Source organism: Lissotriton helveticus, chromosome 3_1 (genome assembly GCF_964261635.1).
Source record: "Lissotriton helveticus chromosome 3_1, aLisHel1.1, whole genome shotgun sequence".
Lineage (NCBI taxonomy): Eukaryota > Metazoa > Chordata > Amphibia > Caudata > Salamandridae > Lissotriton > Lissotriton helveticus.
Window position 1 is genome coordinate 86,005,224 of NC_136061.1, and position 27,972 is coordinate 86,033,195.

The 27,972-nt window shown below is 46.0% G+C and overlaps 1 protein-coding gene across 1 annotated transcript in view; it reads left to right on the top strand.

Moving 5' to 3' along the window:
* MARCHF4 (membrane associated ring-CH-type finger 4) overlaps positions 1 to 27,972 on the top strand; it is a 415,524-nt gene that overhangs the window by 330,052 nt on the left and 57,500 nt on the right. Inside the window, exon 3 of the mRNA XM_078683527.1 lies at positions 5,962 to 6,154. Within this exon, the coding sequence (XP_078539653.1) occupies positions 5,962 to 6,154 (193 nt within the window). The remainder of the gene's footprint in view (positions 1 to 5,961; positions 6,155 to 27,972) is intronic.

Sequence of the window (27,972 nt, forward strand, 5' to 3'; positions counted from 1 at the left end):
CGTCGTATCTGTGATGCAACACAAGTTTTTTGCAAATTGCAATGGATGTGCTAATCTTTAGCTACACCTAAAATTTAATTCAGAAGAATTTGCATAACTTAAGACCTAAGGTCTCTTGGCAAGCATTCAGTACATTTTTCTGTGATACATATCATTACCTGTAGCGCCATAATCTCTTCTAATACAACCTCATCACTTTTACCTTATTTCTATCCTTGAAGTTATATCAATAGTACTAAAAATAATATTAGGGGAACGCTATCTTCTTGTCCCTTTACCTTTTCTTCGACATAAATCCCTAGCTTTAACTCTCAGCTATCGCTTATTGATTTTTCTTTGGTTCAATATTAATTGCTTCACTACTAGTTAAATTAAATACTTTTAATTTAATGTCAGTGATCATCCAGGAAATGTTAAATTACTTACTCCGACATTACATTGAATTCTGTTTAATTTTATTTAAAAACAAACTGAACTCTTTTCTAATAATAATGTTAAGTTTAAATTTCACAGTATTACATATTTATTCATTTGTGTTAAATTAAATGATATTTAGATTAATAAACTAAGAAACCTTTACCATAATCCATATGCCTGTTCTAGCCCCACCAGCAGCAATGGTTTATATGAATTTTATTTATTACATTTAGACTAAAATACATTACATTTTTTAACCCCATCGTTGCTGCCGTCGACAACGGCCGTCGCGAGCACTACCTTGGTAGTGCTGCGCACGTCCGTTGGCCGACGCGGCTCCGCCCACACAATAGAACCCCCTTACTGCGGCAAAAATATTGTCGCGGTAAAAGGGTTAAGGAAAGGTACCGTTACCCTGTACTTATTGTGAACACTGTACATTACACTAACGCTTATTTTAACGCTACCCAACAGCAGACTAAGAAATTAACTTTATTTATGTATTTACTGAAAAACATTCTTATACTCATGTAATAAATATAATCTTAAAATACAAATATTAGCATGACACTTCACGGCCCTATACGCTCAACACGAACAGATCTCGGCCGATCTCATTGCAGAATTCCTGACAGATATTCCACCGCAGAAGCTTACTGAACAAATGCGCGAACAATTGGAGGCCTCAATCACAGTGGACCAGCTGATTGGAGCCATCAATGCATTACACTTGGGCGGGCCCTAGGTTCCAATGGATTCCCTATGGAATTCCTCCTGCCAAACATACATCTATTAGGCCCCCATCTATTAGCGGCAATACAAGAGGTCAAGGACATGTTGCTCCAGGATTGACGACACGCAGAAATCGTTCTATTTCTCAAGCCAGCCCGCCCGCCCTCCGGAAGACCCCGCCTCATATCGCCCCATTTCCCTCATCAACTTTGAGACTAAACTATTAGGGAAAGTCCTCGCCGATCGCCTACATGTGTGTGTCTTAGATTTGATCCATACTGACCAGTCAGGATTTATGCCCCAAAGAGCTACCCATCATAACAACCGGACAGTACACAACACTATGGCAGCAGCCCCAGCGTTGGGTCGGCCAGCTGCTATGCTATTGGCCAATATAGACAAAGCCTTCGACTCTCCTAGTTGGGTATACCTCTTTCAATTGCTCGAGGCGATTAATTTTGGTCTACGTTTCATTGCATATGTACGCTTGCTTTATACAAACTTAACGGTGTCTGTACGCATACCCGGGCACCGCTCAAACCCTTTCCCTATCCAAAGAGGCACTAGACAGGGCTACCCCCTGCCCCGACTTTTGTTCGCCCTTGCAGTTGAACCTATAGCAACGTGGGTTAGGAGTGACCCGGTGCACTGTGGCTTTGAATTGTCTCAGTCGCAATCGGACTGTATTGCAATATACGTGGACGATGTCCTATTTTTTATGACAGACCCATGGTTCTCTGGGCCCCGCATACTGCAAATCCTTAGAGTGTTTGGGGAAACTACCGGTTTACAAACAAAATCCGTGCTGTTTCCAGTATGCGGTCATCAATCTATCCCATGCGACAGACATTTTTAAATATCTAGGCATTTTTGTGTCACCATGCCCCAAAGTCTCATGGGCGCATAATATCATTCCATTGCTTGCAAGTCTGAACAGCAATATGGTCCTCTCTTCCCTTGTCTCTATATGGGCGATCAGCCATCTTTAAGATGGTATCGCTGCCCCGGATTTTATATCCCCTCCAAAACTTCCCTTATCGTAATCGACGCTCCTGGTTCGCACTGGTCAATGCTATACAAAACAAATTTCTCTGGAACGGTGGGGCAATCAGGGTCGCACTCTGCACATGTGTACAATCCACATACTGTGGGGGATCGCAGCAGCAGACATCTATTCATATTATGTGGCGTCTCATATACTTGTGGTAAATGAATGGTGGTATAACTCACCCACAGACCCGGCCTATGCAATTGAGCGTGCGGCAATGGAAAGGACTCCCCTCCTTCAACTCCTATATAGTGCAACACACCTGGATTTTTTACCTCCAGCAGGTAAAGTCGTGATATAGCTGTGGCGGACTAAAGTCCGACAGATGGGTTGGAGCGGGACGCTAACCCAGACAACCCCACTATGGCAGGGTTCATACCTTTGCCCAGTGGCCGCCTTGGGGGGGGTTCCTAGGGTGGGATCTAGTGGGGATATCGACCCTCGGCAATATGATGCAGGGTGCTACACTGAAATCCTTCCAGCAACTACAGGAGGAGTATAAATTACCCAAAACACCATTCTATAAATACCTCCAACTCTGTTATGCACTGACTCCCCTGATCCACACGCTTGAGACCCTTCTGGAATTACACCCATTTGAGGGCCATCTGCTGATGGGAGATCTGGGCCTACATAAGATTAAGCAATTATACTAGGCCCTGACGACCCTCAAACAGACAGCGCTCGATAAGACACGGCTTGCGTGGCAAGCGATATTCCTGATTTCAAGGACGCCGACTGGGCTGAAGCTATTGCTAGCCCACGGGGCACGATACCGCATGATACAGTTTGAATATCTTCACCGAGCATACTTTGCACGGGCCAGACTCTAGCAGATGGGAGTTATCCAGTTCCCTGCATGTCTGCGGTGTGAACGGGAGGACGGACGTTCTTGCATACAGTTTGGAGTTGCACGGTGTTGCAACGCTTTAGGTGTAGAATTCGGTCCTGCCTAAATGAGGCACTTTCATGGGAACTCCCGCTTGACCCACGACTTTTCCTTTTACACAGCTCAGACGACATTGGAGGAAATAAGTATAAGCAACATTTACTGTTTTTAGCTCTCACTATCTCAACGTGAGATATCGCACAACTGTGGAAAGGGAAATCTCCCCCGACCCTAGGCAAATGGAAGACCGAACTGGATAGATGTATGGGGGTGGAAGCAGTATTTTTAGCACGCGGCTGCCCCATTAAACATAGGGTAATTTGGACCCAATGGGCGACATATCGTGGAATAGAGCTTCCCCCCTGCCACCCACAGACCCCTTATAAGTGACCCCATATTCCCAATGCTCATTGACTGGACTATCCTGCACTGTATGATAATGGATCACTTTGTTAATATATCATATACTCATGTCTTGAGATCTAGTACTGCCTGCAGTTTGTTTAAGTCGTACCACCTGCATGTATGGCAGGTGTTGGAAAATTATCAAAATGTCGGAACTTCAGCGATGTCAAACTTTTTTCTCCTACAGGTCATTGTAGGGCCGTTGCCCAACTTTCAAATGAAAAACAGAATAAAATGTGTTGTTAAAAAATACAAATATTAGATTAAAGTAGGCTGGCCTCAGCCCTGAAATGTAAATATGGAAGTTGGAATATTCACGAGGCCTGCACCAAGCCCTCATCAGTCAAATAGTTGTTTGATTTTTAACAATAGTTATTTAACCCCTTCGAGGCTCATGACGAGCTCAGCTCGTCATGAGGTACACCTCTCGTACGCTCATGACGAGCTGAGCTCGTCATGAACCGCGGGTTTTTTAAAACTTCAGCGCACAGCGGGAAAATGCACCGCACGCATGGTGTTAAAATGTCATAGCCAAGTCCATGACTGTCCCAGAACTACTGAAAAGCTGAAGGCCAGATTTATAAGGGGTTTGCGTTGCACTTGTTCCACACCAGCGGTTGCAAGGGCGGCGCAAAACGGAAGTGAGATTTATCAAGCCGCGCAAGGCCACCTTGTGTGGCACAGAGTGGTTTGATAAATCTAGAGTAACGCATGGCAGCATAAACTGCTGCGTTGCTTTACTCTGCCCCACGGAGGCGTTCCATGGGTAGAGCGTGGGTGTTCCCATTCATCCACTCATGGATTCTGACGCGTTCCCAGATTTACCATTATCGGGAGACCTGGGAATGCGTCAAAATGCAACGTCTCCCCATGTGAGGTATAACAAGGAGAAATATCTTTATTTCTCCTCGTTTTTACCTCTTTCTACATGTACTGCAGTCTACAAAACACTTAGAAAGAGGAAAACACCTCTCAGGATTGTTGTTGTGCAAGAAAGTGTCCCTTCCTTCAGAAAATCAATCCTGCCTACAACACAAGGGTGCATGCATTGGTGCCATGATGCAAGGGTGCCTGCGTTGGCGGTGGGCACCCAAAAGTGCCCCAGTGCTAGGAAAGGACAGGAATGTGCTGTACAATGATAAATATGGCACATTGAATGGGGACAAAAGTGAAGTAATGCTGCTAGGGTCAGATCCACACATATGGTATCCGGAGTGGTGGCCAGATAGTCTGGGCAACTGCCTATCCCCAGTAAACAAGGTAAAAAACCTGGGTATGACTCTAGACAACAAACTTTCTTTTGATGCTCAGTCTAGTAAACTGGCATCATCAGTCTGGTACACACTGAAAATGATAAGGAAGCTCCTGCCTTATATCCTGTTTGACGCCCGGAAAACGGTGGTAACAGCCCTGGCCTTGTCAAGGCTAGATTATGGTAACGCCTTGTATGCCGGTGCCCAGGCCCAAATTCTAGCAAAACTGCAATGCTTACAAAATGCAGCAGCAAGGCTGGTGCTGGACCTCCCCAAGCATGAGCCAATTGCCCACAGACTAGAGTCTCTCCACTGGCTTCCTATCATCAAAAGAGTGAAGTTTAAATCGGTCTGCCTGGCCTAGAAAACCCATCTCAAACTGTACGTGCCTCCCAGGACTCTTAGATTGCTTCAGGTCCCTAAACACAGATTGGCCAGATGCGGAGGGAGAAGCTTCTTATTGCAAACAGCCAAGGCCTGGAACCTTCTTCCAATCTCCATCAAAACAGTCCATCTTTGCTCTCCTTCAGGAAAGAAGTGAAAACATGGCTTATTACGGCCAGTTAGATCTTGTCCTGTTGGATCCCGAGTCTCTGGAATCTACCCAGCGCCAAGACGCCCAAGGGCATTCACGCGCTCTACAAAATTACAAATCAAATCAAATCAATCCTGCCCTTTCACGCAGGGCAGAAGAGTAGCTGGTGAAAAAAATAATAAATATATGCCTGAGAATCACTTTCCTCAAGGGAGCTACTTTGCATGTTCTCAGCCTTGAACACTGACAAACAAATTGTAATATAAGCTGCCTTGATCTTGGCCCTGATATGTAGAAACATAACGTACATTAGTCACAAGGCCAGCACCAGATCAGTAAAACACTTTTCAACAAACTTTAATTTGTAATGTATGTGCTGTAAATAAACCTGTCTGATTACTTAATGATGCTCTGGTTGTCCTGGTTGTAATTTGTAGATGACATTACTGGCTTAACACGCCATGGCTGAGCTATTGCAGTATAATTTTAGGATGTTATTAGAGTTACAGTATGAGAGAATGCTTTAATGGAAAAAAACAGAAACAAACATGTTTACTCATAGGATTGCTACTCCAGCACTTTGAGAGCATTTGCACAGTAAAAACATACATGTCTGTGAATCTAAGTGGCTCTAATTTCTTGTTTCTTCTTTCTTTCCCTCACGCTCTGTGCTCCTGTCCAGTGGCAGGCCATCTCCCTAACAGTCATTGAAAAAGTTCAGATCGCGGCGGCCATCTTGGGATCCCTCTTCCTCATCGCCAGCATCTCGTGGCTCGTTTGGTCCACCTTCAGTCCTTCCGCCAAGTGGCAGCGCCAGGACCTGCTCTTCCAGATCTGCTACGGAATGTATGGCTTCATGGATATTGTCTGTATAGGTATGTGCCTTCAACGTGCTAGAGATTTGAGGGGGAGGGTCACTTTAGAGACACTTGCTTGACCACTATCCTTTTGACAAATGTGCTCAGTCAGACTTGGGGATGTCTGGCTCCATCCACAGAAATGATATCACTGTGGGCGAAAAATAAATGCATCCATAAGAGCTATTGCTTCCATGAGAGTGTGCTGAAGGCTTAGCAAGGAGGAATGTGATGGGAATCCGAGCTGTGCAATGCTGGAGTTGCAGCAGCCACACTTGGCATAGAGGTAATACTAAACAATAGTTTATAATATCAGACAGTATCCCCTCCCAAGCATTTCACATTTCATCCTGATAGTGCAAACATGTCTTGGTGTACTACTTTGTTGTTGCTGCCTTATAAGTCTACTTGTCTCATTGTACACACAGCCGATCCCATTTTGCATTCCCTTAGTCTTTCATGCTCCCGGCCTCCATTGTGCATAGAAACCTTAGTTTTCCTTTCTTTGAAACGTATTTCTTTAATTTATCAATCAATCCACTAGTATTTTCATAGCGTGGCTAATCACCCGCGATGGTATCCAAGCGCTGGGCTCCTTCCGCTGAAGGTGGAATCAGTCAAATAGTTAAGTCATGAGTTCCTTCCTGAATTCCGGTGAGAGAAGACAAGGTTTGGAGGTGCAGGGGAAGGTTGTTCCAGGCTTTGGCGGTGCAGTAGGAGAAAGAGCGACCTCCACTGTTGCTATGGCAAATGCGGGGAATGTGCACAAGGGTGGCGTAGCGGTGGTGTCTGGATGGCTGCTCGCAGTGGTTGTTGTAGGCTGGTCCTTGGTCATGGAGAGCTTTGTAGGCATGTGTTAGCATCTTGAATTGGCATCTTTTCTGAATGGGAAGCCAGTGGCGCTTCTTGAGTACGGGGGGGGATGTGGGTCTGGTGGGTAGGGAGAGAATGAACCTGGCAGCTGCGTTCTGTATTGTCTGAAGTCTTTTCAGGAGTTGGGTGGGAATGCCTGCTTAGAGGGTATTGCCATGGTCCAGCAGGCTGGTGACTAGGGGCTGAGGGACAGTTTTCCTGGTGTTGAAGGGGAGCAATTTGAAGATCTTATGAAGCATGCGAAGAGTGTGGAAGCAGGTAGAGGAGATTGTATTGATCTGGCTATTCATGATGAGTTTACTGTCCAGGTTAATGCCAAGGTTGCAAGCTTGGTCGGTCGGTGTGGGTCTGAGTTCGGCAGGCCACCAGGAGTCATTGCACAGGGAAGAGTTGTTCCCAAAGATCAGCACTTCCATATTGTCCGTATTGAGCTTTAAGCAGTTGGTCTTCATCCAGTCTGCGACGCTCGTCATGAAGTTGTCCCAGTTGTCCCAGAGGGGGTCTTCTGAGAGCAAAAGGATGAGCTGGGTGTCATTTCTCTAGGATATAATGTTGAGGCCATGGGTACTGACGATGTTGGCCAGGAGTGTCATGTTGGAGCTGAACAGGGTGGGGATGAGGGATGAACCTCAAGGGGTGCTGTAGATGATGAACTTGGGTTTGGAGGTGAAAGGTGGTAGGCAAATTCTCTGTGCTCTTCCTGTGAGGAAGGAGGCAATCCATTTGAGTGCATATCCCTGGAACCCAATTTTATGAATTCTCTTTATGAGGGCGTGGTCGGATATGGTGTCAAACGCTGCTGATAGGTCGAAGAGGATCAAACTGGTTTTTTTCCCTGGTCAAGGAGGTTTCGTATGTGGGCTGTGGCGGCGATCAGGGCAGTCTCGGTATTGTGGTTGGTGCAGAAACCAGATTGAGAGGCATACAGCAGATTGTTGTTATCAAGTTGTTCGGTGAGTTGGGGGTTGGTGGCATTTTTGAGGACTATGGGTGGCAAAGGACAGCAGAGAGATTGAGCAGTAATTCTGAATTTTGCTGGGGCCAGCAGAGCGCTTCTGGAGGTGGAGTTTGACCTCTGTGTATTACCATTAATTGGGTAGGTGGCCATTGTGATAGATTTGTTGAGATTGGAGGTGAGTTTGGTGTTGATTTTCTCGCTCCTAGTGTTGAAGACGTGGTGGGGGCAGGGGTACGTGAGTACTACAGAGTGGATGGAGTTCATGATGGCTGTGGTGTTCCGGGTGGTGAGTTGTTCCCATGCGGTGAGCGGGTGGTTGTCGGTAGCCTCAGTTGAAGCGAGGAGGCTGAAGAAGTCAGTTTGTTGGGGTTCTAAGCAAGGGCTTAGTGAAGCTCCTGAAATACCAGCTTAAGCAGGTGTGTGGAACAGATTAAAGTGTTTTATGGTCCTTCATAATTTTCAACTCGCAGGTCAGTCTAGAAGAAGAAACCAATAAACACTGGAGAATAAATTACTGTGGCACAACTCTTGGATGGTGAGCCAAAGAGCTTAAAATGGTAACAGGGAGATGTTTTTAAAATGGGAAAGAACAAATAAGCAGGAGGCAAATGCAGTGAGACAGCGCGAAGGAAGGAAAGAGGAGGTTAACTGAGGAAAGAAAAAAGGAAAGTTAAAAGGAACCAGGATGGAACCTAGGTATGAAAAAATAGAAGGAAGGAAAAAAGAACGAAAAGGGAAAAAGGAAGGGAGAAGGAAGGAAGGCAAACATTGATTGGAAAGAAGTGTAGCAAGAAGAAAAGAAGGAAGGAAGAAAGAAAGAATTAAGCAAAATTAGGAAAGCAGATAAGTAGAATTAAATATTAGAAATAGGAAATCAAAAACAGATGTTAAGCCAATGGAAGGAAACAAGAGGAAGGAAGATTAATGAATGCAAGGATAATAAAAAGAAAGATGGAAAGAAGGGGAAAAGGGAAGGACAGAAGGATGGTAAGAAGTCAGGAAGGGACAAAAGAGAATGAGATAATGACAAGAAGAATGGACAGATGGATGAAATATGGAAAATAATGAAGACCATTAAACAGGAAGTTAAAGAAAGACAGAAAGCTAGAGCAAGAAAAAAGCACATATGAAATGTAAAGATTGGGCAGTAGGAAAGCATGATGTAAAGAAGGAATGAATGGAGAATGGAAAGGGAGGAAAGAGAAAATATCTAATAGGAAAGAAAGATAGAGAAAAAGGGGGGAAAATTAAAGTCACTACTAGTAAATGTGCTATTTTGGTCACATTACTTTAAACTGAAGCTGTAAATACATAATTTTGAAGATTCTCTGCAAATTTTCCTCAGTGATACAATTCCTACAGGCCTTCATATGAATGGCCATGATGTCTCACTTTGCTTAGACATTTTGTGTGGCTCAAAGTGGTGGGTATATCATTTCCTGGCTACTCCCTTGGTTCGAAGTTTCTGTAGATAGTAGATATTTTGTTGTGCAAGTAGTTTACCAGAGTGTTACAGCGCTCCTGGAACAGGGTGATCGTGCTTTTGGTAGCTGATAGGCTGGAGAACTCTATGACGATATTGAAGAGTTCTTTGCTGTGGTTGTAGCGGGACCCGATGCAGTCTGCTAGGGCACACCGTTTTGTATCTTTCAGACGTACGTGGTATTTGTTGAGGGCTGTCTTGAAGGTAACTAAGTTCGTGGGATTCTTTATGGTGCGCATCTCCTTTCAATGCGTTTGCAGTTGCGTTTTATGTCCCTCAGTTTGGAGGTATACCAGTTGGCTTGATTGCTGGGTTTTCTGGGTTTGGCTCAAATGAAAGGGGCGAATCTATTTGCGCAGTTGGTGATCCAGGTGGAGAAGTTCTTTACAGCCTGCCTGAGATTAGAAGATTTTGGTTTATTTTGATTTGAATGGAGATTTGTAGTGCGCAAGAGAGTTCGGAATGGAGAGTGTTGAGGGCGTCTGTCCTTTGGTTCTCTGTCACCTTGTACCAGCTGCGGTGAGAGGGGATGGGGGGCGTGGTGGAGGTGCCTGGGGATCCTGCTAGGGTGAAGTGGACGATGGCGTGGTCAGTCTGGTGAATTCTGTGAAGTGACTGTATTTGATTCTGTTGCTGGTGGTGAAGATGAGGTCTAGTGTGTGTCCTGCACTGTGAGTGGGATTGTTGACCAGTTGGGTGAGGCCAGTGTTGCTCATGCATTCCAGGAAATTGGTGGTGGTGTAATTTTTGAGGTCATCGAGGTAGAAGTTGATGTCTCTGTGGAAAATGTGGTGCTTGGAGTGAATGGCGAGGGGAACGATAAAATCCAGGATGGTATTGCAGAAACTGGGGCGAGGTCCTTGGTGTCTACAGGCGAGGGTGTCTCTGATAGTGCTTCTGCCATTGGTCTGAATTTAAAAGTTGAGCTTGTTCCATGATTCGTGCGGTGTTGCCTTCTATGGAGGTCCACTGTGTTTGTTGGGGAAACAACCGTTATAACGCATGCTTTACAACGCATGCTTTTACCCCCATGCCATTACAATAAAATGGCTTGCTGTTGGGGGTATAAGGTGTTGGATTTAACTCCAACACCTTCCCTACTGTTGCACAGACTAGAGTTGGAATAGTATATTATACTATTCCAAACTTCAGCGCATCCCTGACAGCAAGTTGTTGTAAAAACGTGTATTGTAACGGCATGCAGGGTGAAAGCATGCATTGTAACTTCATACAATTGTTTGTTGGCATGGTCCCCCTATGTCTTCTTGTAGCCATCTGGCATTGCTGTGGCGATGTCGGGGTGGAGTAGGGGGTTGAGCCAGATCTCTGTGATGAAAATTACATCTGGGTAAGTGAGGTGACTGTGTCCCAGATATTGGTGGCAGGTTTTAGATAGATCAGGAGTTGAGCAGGAGGCATCGGAGAGGTTCCGGGTTTGCCGTGTTTGTGGAGCTTTCTGTGTGGGCAGGAGGTTATGAGTTGCAAGAGAAGAGACGGCAAGCGAAAGGCACTATTGTTGATTGAGGGGAGTCAGGGCAGCAGATATTGTTGGTGCGGCGTGTGGGAACCAGGGTACGGAGTGCGGAGGTGGTGTATATGTGGGTGGCAGGAGGGCCAGGGTTCCTGGCGCTGGGCATGGTCCAGGCGCAGACGGGCGCAGATACAATTGATAATATACTAGAGTTACATACCCAAACCCCATAAAATCTGAGATACCACTTTGCAAGCACCATTGCATCAGGGACAATTAATGGACTTTTTTCTGAGCTCTTTGATAACAACCACTGTTACTCAGCACTGTGTCCAATCTGTGCTGAATATTATAAGTATTGTTATTAGCATGCATTAGGCACGCAACACAACTAAGTTGCCTTTAAGTGCCAGTATTTGACTTACTTGTGAAAGATACGTTTAGAAGAGATGGTCTTTAAGTTTTTCATTAATATTGGGAGGTCTGTTTCCGTACTATGATCTGAGACAAGATGGTCCAGAAGCTAACTCCAGCTATCCCAGCCTGCTACCACCCATTGGTTTGCAATTGATCTAACATAAAACCTTTTATCTCTGGACTGTAGCTCTCTGTGGGGTATTTCACCCTTGCATCCACATGGAGACAGGGGAGGGTACCTCATGCAAAGGAAACATGTCCCTTCTTTTTAGTCCTATTTCCAGGCAAACTCGTGTTTTTCACTTTCTGGAGGACCACTATATATCCTTGGGGAAGGGCATTTCTACAGTCAAGCCTGGAGTACTCCATTGGGCCTATGAATTGTAGATGGGATTAATTAAATGCCTTTTTAAAATTTTAAAAAATGCCTTAGATGGACAACAGTATTATTTCCTGTGATTTCATCTTGGAATTTCTCAGAGTGTGTTATCCAGCCAACATTACTTTATTGTTATGGAAAATGGTTTCTTCCACCAACAGAGAGATCAGAAGGTGGATGTGTGTTTTGTGCTGCCGAACCCTCGCACCAGTAATACAGTCTCAATTCTGTTTCAGTTAAGTTACAGAGAGGGTTTTCTTCATCCAAGATTCAATTTCCCCCTGACCCTGTTGAGCTGATCATTTTGTGGCTACTTTTTCCAAGTAAAGCAAGTATGCTTGTGCCATCGGTATAAGACTGGAATTCCAGTCTATCTTGCCTCAAGGTATTCATGAGGGGTTTCAAATAGATGTTGAATAAACAGAATGATAAAGGATACCCCAAATTCTACTGAGGAGGATTCGTGCAGGAATAACTTAGGGCATCGAATGGCTTTGGTATGTACACCTGCAACATCCTCCAAACGATGGACCAGAATGTTGATAGCCACAGAGAATTCAATATTACCATCAGGCCCAAGTTGCTCTGTTCGGTTATCTCAAGGGGATTATCAACTACACCAATCAACATTGTTTCTGATACATGTTTTGTCATAAAACAACACTCGTAGTTGTCCAGAGGACCTTACATTCGCAAATTGATTTGTAACTGCTTGGTAACCATTTTCACCATATTTTTTACTTAGAATGGGTGATCCAAGAGGTAAACTCTTCACTATCCCCAATGGAATTAAAGATGTAACTTTCTGAATGATCAACCTTTTGATACTTCAGAGAAACCGAAAGGAGGGGTTATCCCTTTTTTTGGGAAGGTTAATGCTTCTGCTAAGAGTCAAAGCAGTGTTCTCATCAATCACCCGGCAGCATCTAAAGTTGTGCTCTGGCTTTTTAAGGCACATTTGGTCAGAGACAAACGAGAAATTAATAAAAATAAAAATCATTTTTTTTAATTAAAAAAACATAAAATAATGTGTAAAAGTTAGTGGAGAAGTGTGGCTCAATGGTTAGAGCGGCAGACCCTGATGCAGAGGTCTAGCCTGGGACATGGGTTCAATTCCCCGCCTTGGCGGGTCTTGGGCTCAAAATTCCACGGACCTGATAATTCTCACCTCGGTGCCTATTCCAATCATGGAGTCCCACTCTGCAACTCTGGGCAATAGCTTGCTTAATCTCCACAACGGCCCCCACAACGCTAAGGATGCCTGGCCTCCACCTTGGGGGTGCCCAGGAGTGGACACCTCACAGGGAAAGCCAGGATGGGTTCCACTGCGGTATTCGTACAAGCGCCTTGAGACCCTTGCGGGTGAGTAGTGCGCTATACAAGCATCAATTTACATTTTAGGCCATCGAAAGAAAAAATAAAGTTTCTCCTTGCAGCTAGGCTAATACATATTAGGTTCTGTAAATGGACATCATTTGGGGTCTCCAGGGATTGCAGCTGAGAAATAGGCCAACTCCTGGTAAACGTCAGGTTTCATTGGCTTTGTATTGTAACTGTATTATGCCCTGGAACTTTCAAAGATCAAGTCAGCACCATAATAATGGTGGTATCTAAAATAGATATTTGTCTGTGTTATTCTTTTATACTAATCATGTGATCTAGTGATGTCAGAGTCATGTGACATGCCTTCCTGGGAAAATCAGAGTGACTGGTCATATGATGTCACTTCCAGTGATGTCATTCAGACCAAACGGGTGTGATGTCATTTCCGCTACCCTTGGCATTTTGGTGAATCTACGCCCGTGGTTCTGTAGAGGAATGTCTGTAGTGAAACTTCTATACTAACCATCTAAAGGGAGTTATCAAATACCTGCCAATTATTTCCAAAGTGCCCTTTAACATTAGGAAGGGTTTGAACCTTTTTAAGATACCCGTTCATGAAAGAACTGATTTAAAAGCACTGTACATTCTGGGTGTGCACCTAGTCATCTACACTCCAATATCCTTCCACTGCAAAACAAAACTCACCAAATGGTTGCATCGCTTGGTGAATTGAACTGGAAAGCTTTTGTGTTCCTTGATAATTGAAGGGACTCATTTCACTTGAGAATTGAACTGGCCGCTATCAGCTCCCAAAGGAATCAACATAGCAAGCTTGAAGTAGCTTCTAGCTATCCCATACAGGTGAACTGAGTTTCATTTCCACCAGAAATTGAAGAGGCGAGCTCTTGTTTTCTTGGGGTAATTGAAGGTTGACTCTGATTGCTGGCTCTTGATCTTCTGGGGCATTGATGTGGTGAGATTCCACATTCTGGGCGGGAACCAAAGTGACAAGCTGTTGCTTGCCCCATTGAGGATTGTAGTGTAAAGTTCATACTTTGACTGGAAATGTAGATCAAATTGTAGGGGTGAGCTCGCACTTCTAACCGGGAATCTTGTCTTCCCCAGGAATTGAAGCGGTAAGTTCTCACTTCCTCCATGAATCGAAGGAGTAAGCTCTGGCCAGTCCTGGAGCTAAAGGGGCAAACTCCCACTTCCTCCAGGAACCAAAGGGGTGAGCGCTCCCTTTCCCCGGGAATCAAAGGAGTGACCTCTCCCTTCCTCCAGAAACCAATAGGGCAAGCTCTTGTCTGCCCAGGAATCGAAGGGGTGATCATTATTTTCCTTCGGGAACTGGAACGGCCAGCTCTCGCTTCATCCAGACACTGACCGGACGAGCTCTGGCCAGTCCTGGAATTAAGGAGCGAACTCTCATTTCCTACAGGAACCATCAATCAAAAGAGTGATCTCTCCTTTTCTCCAGAAACCAATGAGGCAAGCGCTTGTCTGCCCAGGAATCGAAGGGGTGAGCTTTCTATTCCTTCAGGAATTGGAGCGGCAAGCTCTCGCCTCCTCAAGGCACTGAAGGGGCTTGCGTGCTCAGGAATCGAAATGGTGAGCTCTTACTTCCTCCAGGAACCAAAACTTTGAGCTCTCCCTTCCCAGGTAATCGAAGGAGTGAGCTCTCGCTTTCCCTAGGAATCGAAGGTGGGAGCTCTCACCTACCTGAGAACCGCCCTCCCTTCTACCAGGAATAGAAGCGTCAGCTCTCCTTTCCAAGTGCGCCTGATACCCTGGCCCTGTGGATGAAGGGCTGCTGGAAAGTGATTATCTCTTCTGTCAGCGGGAGACAAGTGATTCCCTCGGTTTGTTGAAAGAACAAAGCGGGTGGTTATTAGGCCGCGAGAGCAGCAGATTATACAATTTCACAAGACAGGCTTGATTTCACTTATCCTGGAGGGCTCCGTGGCCCAGCATCCTTTATCACTGCTGACGTCACTGCTAATCAGAGCTCGGCAGGCCCGCGCGCTAAGCCTCCAACCCAAACAAAGGACTGTCTCCATCCCTCGCGCGAGCTCCTGACGGGCTCAACCACCTCGCTGCACGGAGGAGGGGTGCGACGAGGGCTGCTCGAGGACGCTTTATCTGTCTCACCCAGAGCCCCCTATCGTTGGATCTGCATATTCAAAGCAGACGGGGCACACGTGTATATCCTACTTAGAATGAGATTGATAACACCTATAATGCTATAAGCAGTGCTTTAAATAGAAAAATAAAAGTGCCATAACTCACCAAATTGATTGGGATGGGTCATGATGGTCTGGTAGGTAGGGGCGTGGCTTCGAGGCAGGTATTTAACAATTGCACCATTTTCTTATTCAATGCAAAAGCGCACTAGTGTCCTTCGGCCAAGTTTCTTCATATGTGCAAGTCGTAATTGGTGTTTTTTGCAGTTTTTTATAGTGCAAACTTGGCCAGACGGCATTTAAGCATTTACTTGAGAAGCAGAAGTTTTACATGAAAACATACTTTTTTTGTTTTTATGGCACAGGGGATTGCTCAGAATAACAGGATGTTGAGTGGAAGCTGGGATTTCAGCTCTCTGAGCCATAAGAACAAAATAAAGTTTGCTTCCGTGTAGAACTAAGTGTTTTAATACCCGCCTGCCAAGTGTGCGCTATATATTGTAGTGGCGCGTTCTAGTGTTCGCACGTCACGTACACCACGTGACGTGCAGACGGCGATGTTAGGCTGCGCGCGCAGGAGGCGCGAAAAGAGGATTAGCGCTCAGGCCGAGAGCAGCGCTGGCGGCTCGGCGCTCCTTAGAGCTTAATTACTAATAAATACCAGATAACCCTTCACATGCGCAGCGTCCTCATTTATGGCAACAGCAACGTTACAATGGCGACAAGGATGGGATAGCAGAACCAACCCCACCAAGCACAGCGAGACCAGGAGCCACCGAGGGAACCAACAAACACACCGGGGCACTGGGCCGGGCTGCAAGGAAGAGAACGGGAAGCCAGAAGAGCAAAGGAGCTGGACGTCAGGAGTGACCAGCCAGAAGGGAACAATACAGAAGGAAACACACACAGGTATCAGCCCTAAGGAGCGTGGCAGAGCCCAGGGGAACTCGAGAAAGCAGGAATAGACACTGTAGAGGTGGGGCACCACCCAAGACCCAAGAGACAGCGCGCCCAACCAAACGGCTACAGGCCGAGGTGCGCAGAATCAAACAGCGACCGGTGAGACGGAGAGACAGCGCTGGATCCTCCACCAAAGGGCGAGGGGGCGGAAGGAAGTAGTCCCCAGCAGCACACAAGCAAGGAGGAGCAGGAGGAGCAGCACAACACACCAGGCAGTCCCAGGAACCAGGGGAGCGCGCCAACCAAGGTCAAAAGTGAAAAGATGAGTGCGCAAGCGGGATATGCGATGGCGCCGGTGCAATTTCTACCCAGGCCGGGTGAGCCACTGATGAAGTGGGAGGACTGGAGAGAGTACATAGACAATTTCATAGGAGTCTTGGAGGACGAAAGTGAGGAGGAGTTCAATTCCAAGAGGAAAAAACGGATCCTATTACTCAATCTAGACCCCGAAGGCCTGAGGATATACAAGAGCTTGGTGCCGAAGGAAAGAGGGAGCACGGACGACGACGTGTACGCCCATGCCATCGATGACCTGAATGAGCACTACAGACCGGCGGTGTGCGTATCGGTGGATAGATTTAATTTCCAACAGAGGAAACAACGCCCAGGCGAGACAGTGGAGGAATACGTGGCGGCCTTAAAGAGACTAGCATCCACGTGCAAATACGACAATTGGGAAGAAGAGTTTATCAAAGACCAAGTGGTGATGCACACCACGTGCACAGCCGTGCAAGACAAACTATGGGCCAGCGGAGACACCACCCTAAAAGAAGTGATGGTGATCGTCAAAAGAGCAGAATTAGCGCGAAGGTGTGCGGAAGCAACGAGGAAGGAAACGGTGCCCACTGCCATGGTGAACAAAGTCGATGATGAGGAACCACGCCAAGACTTCAATTACAGGGGGTCGGGGGCGAAAGGACACAACAAGTGGCAAGGCAACCCTGGTCCACCAGGCAAACAAGCGGGAAACAACAAGAAGCCATGCTACAGGTGTGGGAGCTGGTCCCATGAGGCGCAAGACAGGAAATGCCCAGCGTTCCGCGCCAAATGTATGTACTGTGGAATCGTGGGACACTACGAGAAGGTATGTCGGAAAAAGGCATCGAAGAGCGTAGTAAAGTACATTGGACAAGACAGCGAAGAGCAAGACGAAGAAGTGGGGGAAGAGGTCATCACAGTCATCTACATCGAGGACCAGGTATTAGATGTGGACGGTCAAGTAATGAGTGTCGACGGCAAGAGAACGATGAAACCAGTCTTGGAGATGTCGATAGGAGGAGTACCGACAACCGTGGTAGCCGATACTGGCTCGCCCTACACCATCGTCCAGAGAGCAGTATGGGAGGAGTGTTTTGTGCCGCACCTGGGCCCAGAGCTGGAGAAGTTGGACATCCGGCCGGTGACGTACAACGGGGACCTCATTCCCATGGCAGGGTTCAGGCCGTTGCATTTCAAGTTCAGAGGCCGGTCCGCGTTCTGCAAACTTTATGTATCGGAGAGGGGGCCCTCGGTGCTAGGATGGCTTGACCAAGGCGACCTGGGAATCAAGCTGGACCCAGGGGGCAAAGAACAGATACTTCTCACGGAACCGGCATCCTGGCCGGATCTAGAAAAATGGAAAGAAGAACACCCCAAGGTATTTGGAGGCACCGTGGGCAGGATGGAGAAATTTGCCCACAAGATAATCCTGAAGGAAAACGCCGTGCCGGTTGCCCACAAGGTGAGGAATATACCATTGGCAGTGAGAGACGCAGTACAAGAGGAACTACAAGAGCTGGAGAGGAAAGGAATCATAGAACCCATCACGTGCGCCGAATGGCTCGCGCCGGTGGTAGTAGTGATGAAACCCAGCGGGAAGGTAAGGTTATGAATCGACCTGCGTGAACTGAACAAGAGCATCGTGGTGGAGAAATTCCCGCTGCCTAGGATCGAGGAAATGCTGGCTAAAACCAAGGGGGCCAGATGGTATTCCACCATAGACTTGACCTCCGCCTACCATCAGATTGCTTTGCACCCGGAAAGCCGCAAACTCTCCTTCTTCATCACCCCGTTTGGGTGCTACCAATTCTGCCGCATGCCGTTCGGGCTGGCCTCAGCGGCTGCGGTGTTCCAAAAGCTGATGCACCAACTGTTTAGAAACACTGAAGGCGTCCAATATTTCCAGGACGACATCCTGGTGATGGGACAAGACAAGCAGGATCACGACAACAAACTCGAGAAAGTACTGGGAATCCTGGAGAGTAAGGGCCTCACAGCTGAATGGTCCAAATGCAGGATAGGAATGGAGTCCGTGACATACTTGGGACATGAAATTGGGGTACGAGGAGTTACCCCGAAAGCAGACAATGTGAAAGCCATTTGTGAAGCTCCACCGCCCTCCAACAAAGAGGAAGTCCGTTTGTTCCTTGGAATGGCGGAATATTATGGCAAATTCGTCCAGCACTTCGCCTCCAAGACCCACCACATGAGGCAGCTGACCAGGGACAACACAGAATTCGACTGGTCGAAGGAGGCACAAGGTGAATTTGAAGTCATAAAGAGAGAGGTAGCTGGAGCAATACCGCTACAAGGGTATGACCCCCAAGGTAACACGGTGCTCACCACCGATGCCAGCGACAAAGGATTGGGTGCTGTCCTGATGCAAGACAGAGGTCATGGGAGAATGGAAACAATCAGTTTCGCCTCCCGCACGCTAACTGAAACCAAAAAGAAGTACAGTGTAATTGAAAAGGAAATGCCGGCGGTAGTGTGGGCCATGACCAGATTCAGGCAGTTCTTGTGGGGCACACGGTTCTTGTTGAGAACAGATCACAAACCCCTACTGAAGGTACTAACGTCCAGCGGACATGCCAGTGCGATGCCCAGAATTGCAAAGATGACGATCAAGTTACTGGAATTTAGGTACGATGTAGAACATATCCCGGGCAGCAGGAACAGGGTAGCTGACTATCTAAGCAGAGCAGCAGCTACGGACGTGAGTGGAGAAGACCAAGCAGGAACGGAAGAGATGGTGGCGCTCACAGAAGACCAAGAAAAAACCATTGGGCTTCAGGAATGGAAGGAAGCATATAGAGAAGACCAGATAATGGAGGAAGTGAAGACGTACATCACCAGAGGATGGCCAAACAAGCAACAAACACGAGGGCACCTCAAGCCCTATTTTGAAGTCAGAGAGGAGTTGTCGATGGATGACCTAGGAGTGTTCGTATACAAGGGAGAGAAGGTCATTCCCCCGGCAGGAATCATCCACAAGCTATTGAGCATGCTCCATGAAGGTCACTTAGGAATAGCAAAACTGAAATTGAGAGCTAAACAAAATTACTGGTGGCCAGGGATGGACGTAAGGGCCGAGAGGCATGTAAAGGAATGCACACAGTGCCAAGGGGCAGATAAGACTCTCAAACCATTACGCCCTGCCCTTGGAAAGTTCGATCTCCCAAGTAACCCATGGGAAGAGTTATCGGTGGACATTCTGGGGCCAATACTGGACATGCAAGGAGTCCAAAAGTATGTCTGTGTCCTGATGGACAGATATTCCAAGTGGCCGGAACTGAAAATAGGTGAGGCGATGGATGCGGAAACGATCGTTAAGTTCCTGGCCGACACATTTGTGAGGGAAGGTATTGTAGTGTAGTTCCTATCTTCCCAATAGGCTCTGCGCATTGGAATAATACCTACAGCAGTAAAGGCCTAGGCCAGAGGTTAACTAGGTCTACTACTGTCGATACTAGACTTAAGTTTTGGGTTTGCCAGCGTAGCTCAGAGTTCGCTAGAAACTTTCTCGAATGTTCAAGGAGGAATTAACGTCCCTGATTAGACAAGAAGGGATTTAGTTTCTGACAACCATAGAACATGACAACTTTGCTCTCCCCTAATCAAGAGTCAATCTCGAGAGTCGTGTGAACAAAAGGCAAATTATTTTACTCAGTCAGTACGTGCATTCTTAGTCTCATCAGAATGTAGAGAAAAGGAAGAGACGGGCGTGTTCAATAAAAAGGTGTTATTTATTGATCAGTCTCTTTTCTCGTACAAGAGAAATGGATCGATATTATTGCGATACTTATAGTTAAGTAAAGTGCATACATTAAAAGCAATAGTATAAAGTAATACTGTAAAAACATTGATATGGTTTCTAAGCCATATGATGTTTTAAAATGAATAAAATATATTTACATACACATATACATTTGACTAAACGTACTCAACTGGTGTTTCTAAATACGCCTACCCCGTGTACCTGACCTAAGTCTAATGCGTGGGCGGGAATAGAAAGTTACAGTTTAAGTTAAGTTTGTTTTTGCCAAGTGAATAACTAAAGAATTCTCTGTGAGGGGTTATTCAGTTCTGTACCTGGAAGTTAGGATGAATGAGGAATGGTATCTCTCTCTCTGGTCTCGATATTCCAGGCTGCCTGCGAGGGCTACCCGGAAACGCCGGTGCTGGATTCTCGGCAGGAGAAAGCAGCACGTCTCTCAGCGCGTCAGAAAGGCGGGGCTGCTGCCAGCGGGGTCTGCTCTGCTCTTGGCTTCGGCAAGTATGGCTGCTCCGTCTCGTCACCACGCGTGTGTTTGCATATAGCAAGATCGGTAATATTTATACCTTTAAGGTGCCGAGATTGACGTAAGGATGGACATAGATACGTCAATAAAGATGTCATACGATTTGCTCGTTAGCACATTCTTTTACTAAAGTTCTCGGTGAAATCAAAACAATGGCCGCAGGGTTTTGCCCAGGTTGTCATAGGTTTGATTTGTTATGAGAACTCCGTATGCCTTATCAGGGGCTGGAGGAATATCGCTTGATACGGTATCTGCATCATGGGGGTTTTTTGCCTCATGGGCTGACTGCTAGTTAACTTGTTGGTTTGTTTAACTAGAATAGGGTCAGGAATAGGGGGATCGATTCAGAACCGATAGGAATACATGACAGTATCCCGAAGTCCATCTTGAGTGACAACGGTCCCCAATTCAAGTCAGAGAAATGGATGGATTTCTTGCAGAGAAACGGTATACTGATGAAACACACGTCCATATATCACCCAGCCGGAAACGGATTGGTAGAGAGATTTAACAGAGTGGTGATGGGGTCGGTTCAAGCAGCCATCTCCAGCAACAAGGACTGGGAAAAGGAGTTATGGCATTTGGTCTGGGCATACAGGATTACCCCTACAGGGACAGGATACAGTCCTTTCCAGATACTAAGGGGCCGTGAACCATTCACCCAAGACAATCGAGTATGGAAGGAAAAAATCATAATGAGCGAATGGTCCCCTGCAGTAGTGAGAGCCAACTTAGAAAAAGCACAGACTGTCTACTCGAAACACTACAACAACAGGAGGAACGTGAAAGAGACGAGATTGGAAAAGGGAGAATGGGTGCGAGTGAAGCTAGCCACCCTACAAAGGAAGGGTGACAGCAAGTACAGCAAACCTATGCAGGTTGAGGAGGTGCTGGGCAGAGCAGCTCGGCTAAGCGACGGAAACACATGGTCTATGGACCGCATGGCAAGATGCAACAAAGTGCTGAGTTGGGACAGAGTTGGAGCAGACCTGGAAAACGATGAAGGGGAAACCGTAGAGCATGGACATCCAGAGGCAGATCCCGAGGAGAGGAGCAGAGAGCAACAGGAGGAGAGATCAGGTGGTGCCAACCAGGCATTGGCCAGTGAAGACAACACAGACTGGAGAGAAAGTAAGGTGGCCGCACTAACAAGGGAAAGGTGCGGAGAAAGGAGTCAGGAAGGAAGGACCCCATCCACCCCGGTGAGACTGACCCAGAGGGGGAGAGCGGTGGTCAAGCCAGCCTGGTTCCGAGACTTTGACATGAATGGCGGACTGTAAGTTAACAGTTTTGTATGGGAAAAAAAGGGGAGATATGTAGTGGCGCGTTCGGGTGTTCGCACGTCACGTACACCACGTGACGTGCAGACGGCGATGTTAGGCTGCGCGCGCAGGAGGCGCGAAAAGAGGATTAGCGCTCAGGCCGAGAGCAGCGCTGGCGGCTCGGCGCTCCTTAGAGCTTAATTACTAATAAATACCAGATAACCCTTCACATGTGCAGCGTCCTCATTTATGGCAACAGCAACGTTACATATATAACTGCAAAAAAGTTCTAATTGCGTGCTCTACACATGAGCTGAACTTAGCCAGAGGCGTTGGGTGCTCTTACAGTGTAATCCAGGGCTGCAGCCTTACACTCTAACTGACAACGCAAAAGTTACAACGTAGGGAGCTCTCTCCATCAGGCCTCATCTTATTGTATTGTATTGTATTGTAATTGCATTTATATAGCGCTTACTACCCCTGACGAGGCGTCGAAGCGCTTTTTCGGCGAGTAGCACGCTACTACAGGACCCATAGAGGATTAGTGTTGAATTAGTATAGTGAAACATGCAAGTACATTTTAAGTGGTGGATAGATTAGTCAGTTATTTGGATCTGGAATGATAGCAGAAGGATAGAGGAGGACAAAGGTTTGTATTTATATAGCGTTTGTTGACGCACGCTATTCAGGAAGCCTACCAAGAATTAGTGGTGAATTAATATGGTGAAATATGAAGTAATTTCAGTGGTGGATATTAGTCAGTTACTTGGAGTGAGAAGGATAGCAGAGGGATAAAAGGGGAAGAAAGATTTGCATTCATATAGCACCTAATGGGTGTTGAATCGCTTTTCTGGCGAGTAGCACGCCACTCCGTAACCCATAAAGGATTACTGTTGAAAAGTAGTATAGTAAAAAAAAAATGAAGTTATTTGAGTAGTGGATATGTTATTCAGTTATTTGGGTAGTATATTAGTATAGTTTAATATGGAATTTGAGAAGTGAACATGTTAGTCTGTTAATTTCGGCTGAAAAGGATAGTGGAGGGATAAAAGAGTGAAAGATTATTTTTTTATGCCTTAGCAATAGGAGGAGGCTTTTGGATGAGTAAAAAGGAGTTTTGGGTATTGCTAAATGAGAAAAAGGGCAGCATTTCTGGCCCTAGTCCTGACCAGTCTCAAACAGGCTCAAACAGGGAACTACCCTTGTCCTCTCCACCCTTAGCTGAGAAGCCCGGGCTGAGATTGCCTAAGCCTGGCCTTTTTTATAGCCCTAGTAATCAGGTGACCCCTTCAGCCAATGGGAACCCTAGCCCTAACACTATCCAATCACAACACTAGCCCTAAAATCTAGAACCAAGAGGAGACCAGGACCTTACTGCCAATCTTAGCCCTAGTCCAAGCACCAAATCAGTTAAAAAACCCTGATCTCTACGTCCAGTAAAGGCCTTAGCCCTACCAGTAGTCCCAACCCAAGTCCGAGCAGCCAATGGTACAGGTAGCCCTAGTCCCTACTTCCAATAGAAAGCCTAACCCTACTCTTAGTCCCACAACTAGTCCAACAACCAATCACACCAGAAGCCCTAAATAGCTACTTCCAATTAAAAGTCTAACCCTAGCCCTAGTCCCACCCTACTCCCAACAACCAATACCATAGGAAGCCCTAGTCCCTACTTCCAAGAGAAATCCTAACCCTAGCCCTAGTCCCAACCCTACAATGATTGAATCAGAGACCCATGAACCAATCAGACCCCTCAAATACCCAACCAATGAGGACATTAACCCTAACCCAATAGAAACACCAGATACAACCACCAATCAGTGTACACATGTGCCAACCACTAGCAGACCATATAAGGTCCCAGCGACCTCAGACAAGGTTTGCTGGCCGGGAGTTAGAAGCTGCTTCTCCTGTTCAGAATCTCCTAGGAGACAGACAGGCTCAATCCACACTTTGGACTTCTGCAGGCAAAGGCTTCACTAACGCGAAATCTAACAATACTGTTTGAATAAAACTTTACTCCCCCTGCTGGCCAAAAAACGAAGTGCATAGGCCCCAGTAAATACAGTTTAAACAGCTCACAGAAGCATCCTCTGATGTAGAATATCCCTGTTGCTGGGGGTGGGGAAGTCGGGGGGGTGTTGGGGGGGAAAGGGGTCAGGGGAACTGGCCTCACTGGCTTGTGAACACAAAATGGTGGCTGGGGGTGCACTGTTTTAACACACCCGTTTTAGCACAGAGCAAAGGAGAAATTTGGAGGGAAAACAGATTTGTCACCAAGGAATGAGAGGGACAAACTACAGAGGTTGGACTGCAAATCCCACAATTCAACACGTTAAATACAAGCAATCATGGGCAGGGAAAACCACAAGTTTAAAACACAAAACAGGTGATAAAATATGCAATCACAAGCAGGTAAAAACTGCAATTTTAAATTGTAACAACCACATGAAAAGACAGTAATCACAGAAAGGGAAAATCGTTTTTTAAACAACTTTTGTTTTGGGAAGAGACAGCACTAGTCTGTCTCATTAACACTTCCTGGACTCTGCTCACTGCAATCTGGGGCACAGGTAGGCTGCAATTCACAAGATGGGGGAGAATGATTTGGGGTGCACCCAGCAAGGCCTTAAGGGGCCTGGGCAGGTGTGAGAGGAGGGCTCAGACTTGCCTGGTAGCTGAACAGCCAATGGTCTGCTGGCCAAGGGGTGAGGGCTGGGGGCTGGGGGCTGGGGGCTGGGGAGATGCTTCTCCTGTTCAGAAACTCCTAGTAGACAGACAGGCTCAATCCACACTTTGGACATCTGCAGGTAAAGGCTTCACTAACTCGAAATCTAACAATACTGTTTGAAAACAAGTGAGGCCACTTCTGCTCAGGCCTCCTGCTCCGCTCAATATGCATACATTAATGGGCCGGCCCAGCGAGAGAAAGGAAATGACACCTCTGCCGTTGATAAAAGGGAGGTAATGGATGCCCATCTACCTCCAGAAAGGCCACTCTGGCACTCGCTGGGCCACTGGCGGCATCGAACAACGCAGAAACCGCCCAAATCGGCCTCCCGGGCTGCTAAAAAATGCAGCCCACAGCTGAACTCGGATACCGGCCCCTCAGGCATTGCCCAAGGGCCAGCGTTACCAATCCGACGCTGCTCACTGTTGACTGTCAGAGCGTCTCACAGACATGCTCCCCCTGAAGGTATTCAGCAGCACCTGCGCTGCATGAAATCCCATACCCCAGAGAATGAGCCCAGCTTACTTCTAGGAGTACTGGTACTCTCTTGACATAAGGAGAAGTTCCGGTACTCTTGTGGAGAAAACTGAGAAGTGCCGGTACTCAGTACCGGTGAGTACCGGCCCATTTAAAGCACTGTCTATAAGAATGGTTTTAAACGCTATACAATTGTAAGAAACATAAAATAAAGCAACCTCTTACTGTGGCAAGGCACTTTTTTCAAACTGTGTGTAAATTTCATAGCTTGGTGAAACAGCAGGGGTCCGGAGGTGAGTCGAGTCTTGGAAGGGGCAGGGGGCGAGCTGAGTAACACCAGGAAGTTATTCATATGAAAAGTAGTAAGTGCCTAAAGCTGGCAGGCAGAGTGATGGGGCAAAATAAGTAACACATTCCAGATAGGCCTGGAACAGCCCAAGGAATGTAATCAAGCTGGAGTCAGCGGGTCTCATTATGAAAATGAAAATTGACTCCAAATCTCGCTACACTTGCTACAGAAGATGAATTTACATGTACCAAATTCACATAATAAAATAGAAGTATAATCTAAGGATAAACAACTCATTCTTAAATTAAGATTAATTGGGGCGTACCCAATTAACCAAGGCAGTTTTCTGCGAGTGACCACATTCATGAAATTAAAATGATGCTCTGTTACACCAGCTATGTCAACCATCGGAGTAGATCAATGGCAGAAATTCTGGATGCACAAACTGCATACATTTACATGAGATGTTTTCAAATGGAAGTTGTTATGATGAAACTCTGGAGAATCCAGCCCTTCTGGACCTAAAGACGGTGCTGACTCAATTTGATTCATCCAGGCGAGGTATGGGGTAAACAAATGCATACATAAATGAAAAAAGTTAAATCCAAGAGCATCTAAAAATAAATTGGAAAAACTCTGAAAAAACATAACTTAAAATAAATTAAATAAAAAAAGCTTCCTTGTGTGTAAACAAATCGGAATCCTAGCCCCATGGGGGAGCAAAACCCTAAAACTCAAACAATAATGCACAGACAATTTAATTTTTAAAGTGTATATGGTGGTTTTGTGAGCAAAAGTTCCTTTGTGTTCGTGAATCAGACAGGAGTGGAAAACTGGGCACATCACTGGTCTAGAGAAAAACAAGGAGATTTTTCAAGTGCTGCTCATACGGAATGACTTCCAGAGGGTCGCTGATCTTTGTGAGGAAATGTTACTTTCCTACGAATGAATGAATGAAGGAATATTCAGCAATGTGTCAAATTGTTACAGGAAGAGACTTCCATAATTTGGGTACCAGTTGAGAAAAAGAATGGCCGCCATTGTGATTCTCATGAACTCCCAGCTCAAGGTGTGCAAATAAACATCTTAAATGAATACAGGATAATCATACAAGGAAGAAAGCCCAGACATGGGAATGCCATAGCTCCCATTGAAGTCACTGTAAAAAGTACCCTTTCTTCTGAGCTATGGATGATACTAATTATAGATGATCAATTCTTCCTTCTAGCCCAGATGACTTCGCATTCCAATTACTGGACTTGTCTGTTCCGCTAATCAGAGTGATGTCCTACGCTAGAAAAAGTATGCAACGTCCCACGCCTCATAAAACACCTTTAATATTTCTACTGAAAGTTTAATGAATTTCTAAATACATTCTACAAACAAATGCTTTATATTTAAACAGATACTAAGGCAAAGTTGTAAAAATAGAGTAATAATTAGAAAATGTACACCTTGCAAAATGTCTGATTGTATAAAGAAATAGATTCAGATTAGGTATGAGTTGTACCCAAGAAACGCCATTTACAAGTTTCCATATGTTAGGCAATTGCAGCTAGGGACCTGGAAGAAACCTATGGAATTGGCAAATCCTACAGCCTCAACCCTTAAATCTCAAAATTATACACCCTGGATCAATGACCTCCTGACAGAGAACATAATTTGAACAAGTAACGCAACACGAAAAGGCTAAGGGCCTCTTTTATGAGGCCGTGCGTCACTTTTACGCCGCTGGTGCGTCACTTTTTGTGACGCACCAGCAGCGTAAAAAATGTGCCTTGTTGCAGCAAATTTGCAAAGTGACGCATCTAGGTAGATAATCACAGCAGGCGTAAGACTGGCGCAGGCCCTTTCACATGGGGCTTGCCCCATGTGAAAGGACGCATTGCTGGAGTTGCGTCACTTTTGTGACACACTCCAGCAATGCGCCACTTTTGCGCCATACAGATACGTCAGAAATACTGACGTATCTGTAACTCCTTGCGCAATGATGCGTCATATTGTAAATATGAGGCATCACTGGTGTCGCAAGGAGGGCGCAATCAAAAGTGACGCATCCCTCTTTTGACGCAGCGATGCGTCACTTTTCATAAATGAGCCCCTAAATCCGGGTCTGGTCTACGATGGTGTCTCTAGAACCATCTGGAAAATCTCTGAATTGCCAGCAATGGTGGAAGATTTCTTGTCCTGAAGGGAACTTTTCCCTCTTTCTCTCTTCGCAGTACTCAGACTCTATTTTATTCTCTCTCTTCTTCTTTTGTCTGAATCAAAGCCAGACGGATTTCTGTGTGTGTAAGAAGATTTCGAAGGTCAGAATGTACAGTATACGCTGGACCATTGGAATTATGTAACTCTGCGGCTGCAGGGCTTTCCCCATCATTATGACTTTGCTGCATTTGCAACATAATCCATGACCTGCTGCATAATCTGTAAATTTTAACAAATATGTTTCTAGCTCAAATTAATGAAAAGTC